At 47.5% G+C, this 14,839-nt stretch overlaps 2 protein-coding genes across 2 annotated transcripts; one reads left to right on the top strand and one right to left on the bottom strand.

Moving 5' to 3' along the window:
• The first annotated feature begins 7,926 nt into the window (after positions 1-7,926).
• LOC135815688 (EGF domain-specific O-linked N-acetylglucosamine transferase-like) lies at positions 7,927-9,924 on the top strand. Its single transcript, XM_065329018.1, has one exon. It carries the CDS (start codon positions 8,129-8,131, stop codon positions 9,767-9,769), a length of 1,641 nt encoding a protein of 546 aa, XP_065185090.1. The 5' UTR covers positions 7,927-8,128; the 3' UTR covers positions 9,770-9,924.
• LOC135815699 (Golgi apparatus membrane protein TVP23 homolog B-like) lies at positions 9,767-14,442 on the bottom strand. The gene is made up of 5 exons (XM_065329030.1): positions 14,261-14,442; positions 13,953-14,187; positions 11,808-11,933; positions 11,289-11,414; positions 9,767-10,493 (listed from the first exon to the last, which is right to left on the bottom strand). Exons 1-5 carry the CDS (start codon positions 14,323-14,325, stop codon positions 10,446-10,448), a joined length of 600 nt encoding a protein of 199 aa, XP_065185102.1. The 5' UTR covers positions 14,326-14,442; the 3' UTR covers positions 9,767-10,445.
• Between the last annotated feature and the right edge of the window lie 397 nt (positions 14,443-14,839).

Here is a 14,839-nt window from a genome sequence, read left to right on the forward strand (position 1 = left end):
TTCATTTCATTGGTAGGGTTGTGTTTGACGAAAAGCCCACTTGGCTGCATTCCAGCATCTAGCTTTCAAATGTAAGTGTGATGTATTGATATCACAGACATGCTGACGTTTGGTACATGCCTCAAGGCTAGTCAATAGAATTGATAGTCATACATCACTTCAAGCTAGGACCTCTCCAGTGGGAGAAATGAGGTGATCCACTGTTGTCCGCTGGAAGCGTTTGACCCTGTTGATCATGGTGATATCTACATAGGCATCAATACACAGCCGGAAAGTGAAGTGTGCACACACAGACACACACACACACACACACACGCACACACGCACGCACATACATACCAAGCAGCATAGCACCACAATTTCCACCATGTAAAGCAGCAAGTATCGCCCCCCCCCCCCCCCCAAGCATGTGTATGCACAGAGTACATGATTATGCCACAGGGGATTTTTTATATATTCGAATGCAGGTGCACAGACCCTGGGTCATTGGCATTGGTTATGGGTTTCATATTCATGTCCTAGCTATAAATTGATAAGTCAATAATAATTTTGCTCTTCTGTTTCATGCATTGTGTGTAAAATACCAATATACAGGCAAATTGTACTAAAGTACCATACAGCTCTGCATCAATTTTGCCAATGCTGTTGATTGTACATTGTTCACAATCACTGCAATCGCTGCCATTTCTCATAAATAATATTGTCATGCAGTATAGTTACGAAATACACCGCCAGGATGCCACAATACAAAGATGGCTACATTTTTTCAACCAACATGCAATTATTGCGAAAAAATAAATATTTCCATAATTTCGTGCCGTTGGTTTGTACACAATTTCAGGGCTAAAATAACCTTACCCTGTCATGGCGATATCTCTGAGGAGTTGAATTCACCTAGTCTCCCTTGTGCAAAAAATTCCCTCGTGGTGCTGCCAGCTGCAATGTAATGGCAACCCAGAATAGGGTGAAAATCGAAAACGATAAATTCCTCGCCTCCTGTCCATCCAACTGCGCTGGTTGCATCAAGTACGATGTTTAGAAGACGAGTGGCATCCGACTAACGACTGGCAACATATTTCTTGAAGAAGGAAGCCCTCATTTCACCGACTGGCCTCGAGGTAGGCAACAAATCGACCAACAATTTACTGACCGGCGTCGTCATCTTTCCCTGCATAACGTCTGCATGTATGGTTCCCGCGCAGAAAATAAAAATCGGGCCAAAACAGGGTCTGGCGCACGGACTGATCTGTTCACGCCACATGGCTGGATATGATAGCGCGTACATATGCAAACATGATTGAAGACTTGCAAAATCAATTTTTTTCCAAGTCCAGGCACTAGGCGCTAGGCCTAGGCAGTACTAGTCTAATGCCTAATGCCCAGGCAGCTGACTTTATTTTCGGAGAAACACTACTCATTGTAGTAAAAAGTAACAATGAATAGCGATATCATCTAGGAAGGATCGCTACCCTAACGCGAAGGAAAGGCCTTGCGCGGCTGCTCTACGAAGTGTTGAAGAAAGACTCATCAAAGTTAGTTGGTGGACGAACAACTCGCTGGCGCCGGAAAACTTGGCCCCCAACGATGGTGTTTGGTGAATCATCAAGCATAATGTCTTGTAGCAGTGTTCACCGAGGAAGGAAAACGCTCTAGTCGCTGCTGTTGTCCGTTTCATCCACGTTAGGCGTTAGCTGCACCGCGCCTATTGTGTTTTAATATTCCATGGACACACATTAGCATTCAGAGCGATTGTGGAGCCACAATTTACTTCACACAGCGTTGTATTGTCCACGAGCGCAAACTTCATTATCAGCAGTAACTGTTACTCTTCATCCTACGTGTAGACTTGGAGTATACACGGCCTTGTCACGACAGCGACAGCTCTACAGAGTGAGAAACATTAATTTCTATTGTTGGTGGACGAATAAATGGCTGGTTCCGAAAAACGCGGCCTGCACCGATGGTGTTTGGTGGATCATCAAACAGGGTGACCAGCAGTGTTCACCGAGGAAGGAGAATGCACTCGCCACCACTCCGATTCATCCAAGTGGGCGTTAGCTGCGCCGCGCCTATTGTGTTTTAGTATTCCATGGACGCACACTAGCGTTCTCAGCGATTGTGGAGCCACAACATATCTTCATGCGGCGTTGCACTGTCCAAGAGCAGAAACGTCAGCAGTGACCCATCATCATACATGTAGATTTGGAGTATACACACCATGCGCCAATGGGCCTTGGCACAACAGCGGCAGCTCTACGGAGTGTTCAAGTGAGAAACATTTGTTTCGACTTTTGGTGGACGAACAAATCGTCGGTGCCGAAAAACGTGGCCTGCGCCGATGGTGTTTGAACCATCGAGGGCTCCGGAAGCAGCAGCTGAGCCAGATCAGCCAGTCTTGCCAACTCTCAGTTGCCGGATTCCGTGCTGCAGCTAGCAGCACTGGCACCAGCCAGAAATATTTTTCCGCCGATACCCGTTACTTCCAGTTCTGTCAAGGGCATAACTGGAATCCATTGCCAGGTGATGACTTTTTACTTTATGTGTTATTTTGCTGCCGAGTTGTTCAGAACTTTTCAGCCCCGATCTGTCCATGTCTACATGTCGGCCATCCGCAAACTTCATGTGGAAGTTGGCTTTACCTACCCGTCAGGCCCAATAACTCTCCTCGCAAGGTTCCTGTCGGGCATCAACAGTTCATCATCGACACAGCGTCATCGCCTGCTGATAACCACTCAACTTCTCAGGGAGATTAGCCGGCATGTTGCCTTTCCACGGATGTGGCACCCTCATGACAAGGCCATGCTAAGGGCAAACTGACTGCTTTATTTTAGCTTTACATTACCGCAGTCAGTCCAGCACAATACGCCAATCGTATTTCAACATTACTCGCGTGTCATAATTGGGGATATGGGCTGCTCCGCCCTATATCCCTGATATGCCAACTAGACGAAAAGTGTGTTCTGAGCCTGTATCGCGTATAATAGGCTCATCGTAAAACAAATGATAAAAGTCTTAAAAATCAGGGTTCACGTGACACTCGGGTTCCAGCCAAGTTTTCCGCATCCGCAGGAACGCTACCCCCCTCTTGAATCATAGCATAGTGGACTCTGCAATGAACAGATTATGAAACTCCCTGCAGATTTACTACGGTCATTTCTGGTGACTGGTCTTGGGGCACCGTGGAAGCTGTGACTGGTTGCAAAGTTTTTTTTTGTGACTGATCATGGGGCATTTGTGACTACTTCGAAGCACAGCTCTGATTGATCACAGAGTCTTACTGTTGTGAAAATTTATATCGATTGAGAAGTCAAGCAGCCACGGGGCGCTGGCCTTGCAGCTGTGAGTATGCATACGGTACATATTCACATGACTCTATTGTATCCTGGACACTGCTGGTCCATTGTTGCAGTGTGTATGTGAACTGCAGAACCTATTCCGTGATGAAACACCTACTCTTGAAAGACTGAATGTTTGAGCTAATAGTCTTTTACTTCACTCTCATGCTGCTCATATAATTATACCATACGCCAGAAGACCCTAAGTTAGTTCTAAGATTTTGTGGACCATGTGACCATGTGGTACTTTCACTCTACAGCCAAGTCAACCTCTTCGTCAACACACAGGGTTTTCCTCAGACACAAGCGAATGGTTTACTCCACTCTGGAGAAGAACACAGTTTGCTCTCTCGAACACCAACCGCAGATAACTACGGAATGTACTTCAGAAGTAGGAAGTGCAACAACTGCTAGAATATTGAACTGTCGTCCACACAAAACAAATAAAGACAACTGAAAACCGAAACACATGCAACTGCCAACATGCATGTAACAGCAACTGCAAGCCAGAACTACAGACTCCGCGCAGGGAGGAACAGGGGAAACAGAGGTAGCGCTTCCGACTCCGAGAGCTTCGAATAGCAGCGGACAAAACAATCCATCAACCTTGTGTGTCACATTGCGCTACCGCAAACGAACACCTATGGATGCACAGTGCAGCACAGACTCAGTGCATGCACGGTGTAATACCTGGAGTACATGTAAACCGACAACGGTCACCTTGCACCCTATGCAGTAAGTTACATAGGCGGTGCCAACAAAAGAGCAGGGTTCGTGTATCGTGCACACTCCAATGGCACAGCAGAAAATGTTCTCACCAATAGCCACTGCTAGCTGTTTTGTCATCTTGCTGTGCCAAATGATGCTGTATAGACGCGCCAAGCAGAAATGGACTGCTTATGAGCGTGAACAGGCTGGATGGGGTGACTGATGGACTGTCGGTGTTGGCGAACCACAGAAATCGTGTCGCATCTCTGTATGCTGGGTTGGCACTGATTTGTAAAATGGCCTTCTCAGTATCGCAGGTCATGACGATTGGTGGCAGGCAAAATCGTAGAACAATGATGAATTGCCTAATGGCTAGGTCGTTGTTACTAAGATTGCCTGAATCCTAGATGTCAACACAGTCTAGGTCCCACAGATCTGGGATGGTGCAGGAGTCGGAAGTTGCATCAGTTAGAGAAACGATAGCTGGCATGGCTGCTCATCGGCGTAGCTGAGTGCTTGGAGTGACGTGTTCGGCCAGTCACCACAAAACCGACTGTGGTAGGCAGAAACTGTAGTCCTGGCGGAAGTCCTCTGGTGCTCCCCGTCAAGACTCCCAGAGGAAATCTGCACCGATCAAGACGACTGACTATCTTACGGTCAATGGCGATACTGGTTGATGCTGCACTAGCTGCTGTTGCGCTAGATGCTGGTACCTCGTCAGCCACAGGCTGGTCAGCTACTATGTTGGTACTGCTGTCAGATTTCTGTTGAGATTCAGGGCAGATCGTGATACGATGGTGACTCTGATTGGTGACCCATGCGAGAACACACATTACACTTGCGGGTGGCCTTGCACTGAGTTGACCGGTGCCCTGTGCGCAAACACACAAAGCAACGCTTCTGTTCAATCAGTTATTCTTTCCGCTGTGCTACTGTTGTGTATTTCGCGCAGCTCTTGTCCAGGTGAGATCCGCCGCAGAATGCACACCCTCTCATACTGCTGGCATTCCAGTTAACATCAGACCGCTTCCTTCTGGTGAACTTGCATGCGCCTGTCACCAGTGCACCTGCAAAATAGTGAGTGCCATCTTCTGCTGTAGTACCGCCTGTGTTTGTGCGGCGCAGAAAGGCGTCTTGCATGATAACATAACGCTTCAGTGCTGTTCTGAAGTCATTCAGTTTCCATTGTGTCCCTACATCTGAAAAGCCTCGCGATTCGTCCAGTTGAATCAGCGTTCGCATGATCCGTATCTTGGTCACAGCACCGTGTGACGATCTGGTGACATCAGACGGATATAATACACAAGAGACAATTGTGATATTTCTACGTTGTGTTTACTTCAGATACATAATCTAAATAAAAGGGGGGTTGTCAACCGACAACCGCTCTATTTAGTTGCTTTTCACTCTTTAGATAAAAATTCTTTTATTAATTATGTCGAAAAATTATGCGGTTGTCAGTTGACAACCACCCTTTAATTTACACTGCAGTTGCGTGATGTCCACCACTTTCTGTACATAATCTAAGAGTACTAAAACAGCCACTGACTTCCAACTACCAAGGGAAAGCAAGCCCAAGCGCAGGAGAACCGTGCGCGCGCGCGGGTACGTGACATATAATATCGTAGTAGAGCTGGCAGGCAAGGCATGATCAGGGGTTCAGGCCCTGCCTGTAAACGCTCTGATTGGCTCAAACCCTGGCAACAATCACGTGACATGTCTGAAAGTACAAGTAGTTGCGATTTATGCTGAAGTTCAAACTGACGGAACACGTGCAGCGCTACACCATGAACCGTGTGGAAACAAAAATAAGTAGAGGAGACACGGGATAACAGACGTGAACTCAGGGTCAAACTGACAACTGTGAAACGTGAATGCATGCAGTATATGGAGACAAAACAAAGTCACAGAATTCAGTACGTAACAAGTACTACACACTAACCTCGTACATGAGAATGTCGCGACACCATTTGAATTAGCTCTTACACCCCACTTATGTTTCAGTCAGTAAGAGTACACATGCGTACTTACGTTGACTCTATTTTATCTGACTTGTCCAACACCATCGTTGTGAGCCTTCGGCACTTGGGAATACACAGGACAGATAAGATAGCAGCAAGAGCATCTCCCCGCTCTGTCAACACAGCTCAGACGCCATGCTTCATGATTGTGTGCCCATGGAATACAAGGACACAATAGACTTGGTGCAGCTAACGAAATGGATGAACGGTCGACGGCCTGAGTGTTCTCCTTCCTCGATCAACACTGACAGTCACCACATACCATGCTTGATGTTTCAAGCACCATCGGCGCAGGCCACGTTTTTCGGCACCGACGATTTGTTCGTCCACCAAAAGTCGAAACAAATGTTTCTCACTTGAACACTCCGTAGAGCTGCCGCTGTTGTGCCAAGGCCCATTGGCGCATGGTGTGTATACTCCAAATCTACATGTATGATGATGGGTCACTGCTGACGTTTCTGCTCTTGGACAGTGCAACGCCGCATGAAGATATGTTGTGGCTCCACAATCGCTGAGAACGCTAGTGTGCGTCCATGGAATACTAAAACACAATAGGCGCGGCGCAGCTAACGCCCACTTGGATGAATCGGAGTGGTGGCGAGTGCATTCTCCTTCCTCGGTGAACACTGCTGGTCACCCTGTTTGATGATCCACCAAACACCATCGGTGCAGGCCGCGTTTTTCGGAACCAGCCATTTATTCGTCCACCAACAATAGAAATTAATGTTTCTCACTCTGTAGAGCTGTCGCTGTCGTGACAAGGCCGTGTATACTCCAAGTCTACACGTAGGATGAAGAGTAACAGTTACTGCTGATAATGAAGTTTGCGCTCGTGGACAATACAACGCTGTGTGAAGTAAATTGTGGCTCCACAATCGCTCTGAATGCTAATGTGTGTCCATGGAATATTAAAACACAATAGGCGCGGTGCAGCTAACGCCTAACGTGGATGAAACGGACAACAGCAGCGACTAGAGCGTTTTCCTTCCTCGGTGAACACTGCTACAAGACATTATGCTTGATGATTCACCAAACACCATCGTTGGGGGCCAAGTTTTCCGGCGCCAGCGAGTTGTTCGTCCACCAACTAACTTTGATGAGTCTTTCTTCAACACTTCGTAGAGCAGCCGCGCAAGGCCTTTCCTTCGCGTTAGGGTAGCGATCCTTCCTAGATGATATCGCTATTCATTGTTACTTTTTACTACAATGAGTAGTGTTTCTCCGAAAATAAAGTCAGCTGCCTGGGCATTAGGCATTAGACTAGTACTGCCTAGGCCTAGCGCCTAGTGCCTGGACTTGGAAAAAAATTGATTTTGCAAGTCTTCAATCATGTTTGCATATGTACGCGCTATCATATCCAGCCATGTGGCGTGAACAGATTGCCTGACGTGAAAGGTAGCGCGGGCGCGCGCGAGTCGCAAGCGCTCGCGGACGTGTCTGACACGTGAAACGAAAAGATTTTTTTGGCGGGTAGTCGGCAAAAATTAAGTGACGGTCCCTTTAGTCCTTCGCAAATGTATGGCCTTTTCTTTCTTTTTGTGTTCAAGTTAGTTTTCAAAAGAAAACTGAAAGGCCTCGAAATGTAAAAGCAGAAATCAACCAAATCAGTCAGAACATGAGAAGATGAGCATGAGAACTAGGGAGTCGTCAAAGGACGGGTATTTGACGACTCCCTGAGTGATGACAACGGATCTTGCTGGCCGGATCCGTGGACTAGGACATACACAGCTTGCAGCGAGTGCACCAGGCAGGGGGTCGTCGACTCAACAAATTAATTTGACGACTCCCTGGCCTGAACATGAGGTAAAACCACTTATGATGTCTTTACAAGAAAGTCCTCAGCACTACTAGTACTACACGCCCCGGCCGGACCCTTTCAATTCATTGATTCACGAATTAATTATTTGGTCGCCGCTCGTCTTCTCTTGCTGCTTTCCGGACGAGGCTTCAAGCCGTTGTTTTTGTACAGCTTTGAAGGAGTGTGTCTCTCTTCCCAATATACAAGGCCAAGTCTGATGTTTCATTGAAATCGACTGAATATTTTATTCAGAAATTGGGATTAGCATGGAAACTGTGGATATTTACTTTACCTGGGCTGTGCGAGGTCATCATGCTTGCTTCCTAATTGGAGTTATCCTTTTGGTTTTACTTGGAGGAGCTGAAGCGGGTGTGGAAAGCGTAGACAACAGCGATCTAGCCCACCTGGACGTTGGTCTGACAGACTTTCTGCGTTATAAAGCAGATCGTGCCAGGTGTGGTAGTGATGAGCCCTGCACCCTGCCCCCGGAGGGAAAGTGCTGGGGCTATGAGAAAAATTGTGCCGAGACTAAACAGCTATCCATGCCAGAATGCACGGGCTCCCCAGCACCCCATGCCAGCACCATGGAAGGCAAGATTCAGAAATTCCACGAGCAGGCTGGTTTTGCGTATGCCAAGCAGTTCTCTAGCTCCATGGAGACGGTGTGTGAATCGCAATCGGATGGTGATAGCTCACTGACGTGTTCAAAAGACCTGGCTCATTGCCGTGCTACCAACCTTTACATTGACTTTCGCGAGGCCGACTTCAAGAAGCGGCCTGAAGAGCGTCTTGCCACAGCACGCCTTCGGCCAGACTTCATTGGCAAGAAGATGCTGGGTGGCAAGTGCCGCTTGACAAAGTCAAAACTTGGACAGCCAAAGTATTCAAGTCACTTGCAAAGCTGGTGGGCCGAGCTGCATAACTTCCATGTCATGGACGAACAGACGAACACAAAGAACAAGCACTGCGATGTGGTGGTACAGACACCCGTGATCTTCATGAAAATGGATGCGAAAGTCAACCTGTACCATCACTTTTGTGATTTCGTCAACCTGTACGTATCGCAGCATATCAACGGGTCTTTCTCACGAGATGTGCAGATTATTGATTGGGACACCTCGGACTATCCGAACAACGACCTGTTTGAACAAACGTGGGACGCATTCACCAAGCGCAAAGTGAAGCGCTTGACCGACTACGGCGGCAAACGGGTCTGCTTCAACGAGGTGCTGTTCCCGTTGCTGCCGCGCATGGTATTTGGGCTCTTCTACAACATGCCAGTTGTGCCGGACTGCAGTGGCAGCAGTCTCATGGAGTCGTTCTCGCACTTCCTTCTCAACCGCCTGGCCGTGCAGCGCTGGCACACCAAGACCGAGCTGGAGGCGCGGCGCGTTCGCGTCACGTTCCTGTCGCGCGGCACCCGCTACCGCAACGTACTGAACGAGGAGGAGATACTTGGCACGCTCAAGACCGTCGGGCGGTTCTCGGTTCGCCGCGTCCGCTACGATCGGGACATGACGTTCCGCGAACAGATAGAGTCGTCGCACAACAGCGACATCCTCATCGGCATGCACGGCGCCGGCCTCACTCACATGCTATTCCTGCCCGAGTGGGCGGGAGTGTTTGAGATCTACAACACGGAAGATCCGAACTGCTACAAAGACCTTGCTGCTATTCGAGGCCTCTACTACCAGACGTGGGAGAAGAAGAAACTTCTCTTCCCGCAGGACGGCGGGCACCATAAAGTAGACAGTGCCAAGCCCAAATTCACCGACTATCGCTTCGACGCGAAAGAGTTCTTGCGACTTGTCGAAAAGCTCGCAGACAGAGTGCAGCAGAAAAGAGACAAACTGCGGCCCAAAGCCAAGCAGCCGCCACCACCAGACGCAATAAAGACCGAGCTATAGAGGCCGAATGACTGATAACAACTAATATAAAATAAGGCTCTCTTGATCCAAGCAACCTTTTTTTAATAAATTTTAACCATGGCATAGTGAGAAAATGTACTTTGACATCGTTCTTTGAAAAAATTCTGATGCGTAGTGTTCATGTAGGCCAAAAGTACAAACAGAGACTTGAAAAGTGAGAAGAGAAAGAACAGCGGTTTGTTGGGAGTTGATATGAATAAAAATCCGAATAGGTTTTTGTCAAGGGCAAAGAAGAAAGCTCAAGTCCGCTTCCGAAAAGAATGTCGATTATTTACAATCACAGTATCAGCCATAGGCTGGGGCGTACACTTGTGTCATAGGATAGCATTCGCAAACCACGTCCGTGCGTTAGTACCGTGTGTTAGAGAGCCACTAGTGACTACCTGACAGTCTAAGTGACTAGTCTAAACTTCCGGTGGCAGTTACGTCTCCCGGCACGGGCACAGCTTGAGTGCATCATGAAGAGCAGTGTACACATTGCGTACGGAAAGCTCCAACCTATACCTATGGCCAGCAAGGCATGCTAAAGGACACCGGCGTGGCCAAAGTCGGCCCTTGTTCAGCCTTCACTGCAAGTGCACTTAGCAGAGCGTACGTTGGTTGCACGGGGGCAAGTGTGAGGTACTGCCCGTTCTGCTTGGAGTGAACGCTCCCACTATGCTGACGCTGTGGTGGACTGTGCTGCTGTCTTGGATGCTAGCGTCTGGACAGAATGAACACGCGAGAGCAGGAAATCAAGAGTTGGTGCATGTAATCGCCTCGTACATTAGCTCCGGAGACATCTGTGAATGCTGAATACTACAGTACTTTTTCGTCAATCCGCAAGCCTTTCAAGTGGGCTCTATCTGCTACAATTGACAAATTTGTGCACAAGTTACCACCTGCTGAGATGTAGCACCACATTCTATATACAAGTATGGTCATAGCAGACTCAGCGGAGGACGTTCAGGTTAGTTGTAACTCAGGTTTCATGCCGCTCGGCAATCATCAGACAACTGATGATTGCCTAGCGGCATGAAACTCAGAGTTGCAACCAACCTGAACGTCCTCCGCTGAGTCTGCTATGTACTAAGCTCTGTCTCTGACATTGAGCACTCTCCGCAGCTCGGGGATCAACGGATTTGTTACTAGTATGGTCATATTATCATAGAATGCCACTTTCAGACCCATTCCAAGGTCTGAATTTGCCCACACATATATTCCAGCAAATCGGTGAGGTGACACAAGGCAGCATGATACAGTCGCCGTGTGACACAGCCAGTTCAAAAATCCAACTCAGATGCCAAAGAAGTTCACGCCACTTGTACATGATTCTGATTCTACAGTGTAGCTCATTGAATGCTCAATGAAATCCAGTCGCATCACTCGAGTACACGCCGGGCATTGCGCAGCCCTACATATAGACCTGCGAACACTGGGCGGCGAAATGAATCATGCCAGGCGCAAACTTTAAGTGACGCGACCGGATGTCATTGAGCAGCACCCTAGTGTAGCTTACCTCTTCCAACACTCGCCGGCCAAGGTACTGTGTGGCTGCTGCTCTGAGGCTGGTCTTGCCCTGTGCACAGCGTACGTAGCCGTACAGATTAGAACCAGTGAAGCACACACCGACCAGCGATATCATCTGTCAAGACGAAACAGGAAAGCCATACGATCATGTAAACATGTAAGTCAAGCAAACGCGACACACGTGCTGCTGGTGGTTAATCACTAGTAGGCACAGGTAAAACTGAGCGCAAAGAGAATGAAATGGCAACCATAATGAAAATACTTTAACTACTGCATTGCTGGCAGCAGTCCAGAATTCATGAGAGAGAGAGAGAGAGAGAGAGAGAGAGAGAGACAGAGACAGACAGACAGACAGAAAGAGAGAGAGACAGAGACAGACAGACAAAAACAGACAGAGGAACAGATACACAGCCAGAGATCAACAGGTACGCAAACAGACAGACAGAGATCAGAGCAAGTATTAAGTGCTCCAAGCAACAACTCGATTTATAGTATGCAGGAAGCTTACAAAAGAAGTGGCACTTGTACTTGGAGGTAGCAGTGCAATAACGCTGAACAACAGCCAGAGAACAGGGCAAATGAACAAGGAGCCCCAGAAAATCCGAGATTCCGACAACAACGGTTGGCGACCATCCTGGAGAAAACAAGGAAACGAGACATATATGAATGTGGGAGATGAACTTTACACATAGTTGAGTCAGTTTTGGGCCTAGTAGTTGCACTTTCTGACTGTAGATACTATCTATTTACAGTGGTGGACAGTTACTCTTAATCTACATTGTTTGGGCTATTACCGTAAAAGTCCGTAACTAAGTACCTGCCCGAAAGAAATACCCCCTTCATTCTTTTGGCTCTGTCTGTTCAAGTCAAGTCAAGCCCGATAAACATACTGCCCGAAATAAGTACCAGTACGGTGCGCACATGCAGCACGTAGCATGTACATCTACATGAAAATGACTTCTCCACTACACACAAGTCGGGTCCGAAAGTTAGTTCGTGCCCGAAAGTCAGTACCCGCCCGAAAGTTAGTACGGTGTGGTCACTAAATTCGAAAGTAAATACGTACTTATTTACGGACTTTAACGGTACTCTAGTTTGGGCTATTATATAATTGCAACTGTAGTTGTGAACGCAACTGTGGTGCCAAATCGCAGACTTGGAACAATCTGCACGCGGTATTGTTAATCACCGGGTCAGCACCGCTGCAGTGCATATATTTACAGAAAGCACAATTGCCAAGCATTCTTCGCCACCATCAGCACGTTTACCCGCCATAATCCTTCATGTAAAGGTTGCACAACGTTCACCAATCGCAACTTTGCAAGATTGTAACTCAGTCATTTCTGGGTCGTTTGCCAAGAATTGAATGTACAGGTCAAGGAGAAAAAACTCTCCACTGTCCATTACAGCAATCCCCAGGGTGCTCCGATGCGAGTTTCCAGGATTATGATACTCAAAAGTTAAGCTACGGCAAATTTTGCTGCCTAGCGGCACGTGCAGATTTGAATGGGAGGTCCCCACATTTCTGGGCTGAGCATTGATTCCAAATGGCACACGCACGTATGGTCGTTGGAAAAATCAGGCAGACTTCTCTTCAGTGACAACAACTGCTATACCATCAGTATAATATATACTTTGGGAGCCACGTTTTGTGATGTAAATGAAAAGCCACTTTTAGCATTCAAAGAGAAAAGAAAAGAGAGACCAGGGTATGGCCCAGGGACTTCAGTTCACCTGAACTGTGTTCCTTAGTTCCAGCACTGGACAGGAGGATACAGTGAAACCTGTGACTAACGACCACCCTTTCGAGCCAGAGAAAGCGGTCTTTAGTGGCAGGTGGTCCTTAGTTAGAGGTTTGCACCGCACAACCATGTATGAATGTGAGACCGTCCGCGCCTGGCGAAGTGGTCTTTAGCATAGTGCTGGCAACTGAAATCCGACCCCTTAGCGGTGCATCCACATTCTAGCGGTCTCCGTTCCGTAGTTTTACCATCCCGTGTTCGGTCTTTGCGATGTGAGCGCACCGCTCAGGGGTCGGATTTCAGTTGCCAGCACTGTACCCGGCTGGTCGCTAGTCACGGTGGTCTTTAGTTACAGGTCTTACTGCACTACACACCGCTAAGTATGAATGTCCAAGAACGCAACTTCAGGGACACCAGGCTGGCTCAGCCTTTGAACTAGACAGTCTGCGGTTCTACTTTGAGTACCGGTATACAAACTGAACGGGCATTGCTAGCTTCAGTGTCCCAACATTCTATTCTCGAAGCTGGGCGTTCTCGGAGCCCAGGGTCGAATACACTAAATTCCACCATGTCCTACAGCTGTGGCCAAAGAAATCCAACTCATGAGCCTAAAGGATCCCCAAGATTCATGCGTCCCCATACGTGATGTAGCTGAAATGGAAACGCGGCGCTGCTTTTAACTCACGGATCAGATTTCTTTGACCATGACTGTAGATACAGGCGTACATCCACCAGGAGTCGCACAGTTGAGGCTAGGTGATAGCACCAACCGGCTAGTGGAGAGACAAAGCCATGATCAGCTTTCCGTTCATGTCCTACCCAGAGCATGCAAATACAAGTACATTGTTCTGTATGTTCGGTTTGATTTGAACCCCCCTGGTCAATGACATGTGAGAGATACAAGATCATACCTTTCGGGATTCAAACACCCAGTCACTCTTCCCATCCTCATCCACCTTGTTCCACCACCTCAAACCAACTAGCAGCCGTCCAGTGACGTTTTTCACAGTCCAGAAATCAAACGCTGACAGCAGGACAACAATGAGGAACTGTGTGATGGTCGACACTCCGAAAATAGAGAGGAACAAGTATGCTACCAGCGCCCCAACACGAAATGCCAGGTGGAAGAATACTGCCACGGGATGCCTGATTGAAACACAAAAAAATCAATTGTGTCAGACCTCAGGTCATTACCACTTCGCACACCTCTTCGACGCACCTTTTTCTCCTTTCGTCTGGCTCGGCACCAAAATCGGCCGCCACGTTGCCTTCGTCCTCGGCCATCTCCAAAACAGAGCTTTACTTCAAAACTACTTCAGCATCACTATCGATGAGACTTGTCAGATGGATGAAGAGTGTAACAAAAGAACAATACTCAATAGAGAGTATTACCGGTATGTAGTATGTATTTGAACGCTGATTCTCTTTCGAATTTACTTGTTTTTTGAAAAGTAGGAAAATCTCCACGTTTCAGCACTGACCAAGATGACATCATCGAAATAATTCATCACTACACGTAACAATGGCAACGATGCATTATGGACAAGCGCTGTGCACATGGTATGGTGCAGTCGACTCGACTTCGTCGATCGAGTCACACACGCAAGTCGACAAGAGCAGCTAGCTAGCTAGCACTACAACTAGTAATATTTGTAACTAATAATATACTTCCATTTTACAAGACAGTAATATGTAGTCAGTTGTACAATGTTGTTAGTTTGACAGCAAAATAATACCATAAGTTGTACAATGTAGTAGCAGGGAGCCCAACACATAATTATGTGTTTATTTTAAAATT

This window comes from Sycon ciliatum, chromosome 1 (assembly GCF_964019385.1).
Source record: "Sycon ciliatum chromosome 1, ocSycCili1.1, whole genome shotgun sequence".
Classification (NCBI taxonomy): Eukaryota; Metazoa; Porifera; class Calcarea; order Leucosolenida; family Sycettidae; genus Sycon; species Sycon ciliatum.

What these genes read in the sequence shown, in the direction of transcription:
- LOC135815688 (XM_065329018.1), top strand. Translation starts at nt 8,129, where the DNA reads ATGGAAACTGTGGATATTTACTTTACCTGGGCTGTGCGAGGTCATCAT.
- LOC135815699 (XM_065329030.1), bottom strand. Translation starts at nt 14,325, where the DNA reads ATGGCCGAGGACGAAGGCAACGTGGCGGCCGATTTTGGTGCCGAGCCA. An exon ending in GGGTGTTTGAATCCCGAAAG is followed by an intron (nt 11,934 to 13,952) that starts GTATGATCTTGT and finishes TGTTTTCTCCAG; the next exon opens with GATGGTCGCCAACCGTTGTT. An exon ending in GTACAAGTGCCACTTCTTTT is followed by an intron (nt 11,415 to 11,807) that starts GTAAGCTTCCTG and finishes TCGTCTTGACAG; the next exon opens with ATGATATCGCTGGTCGGTGT.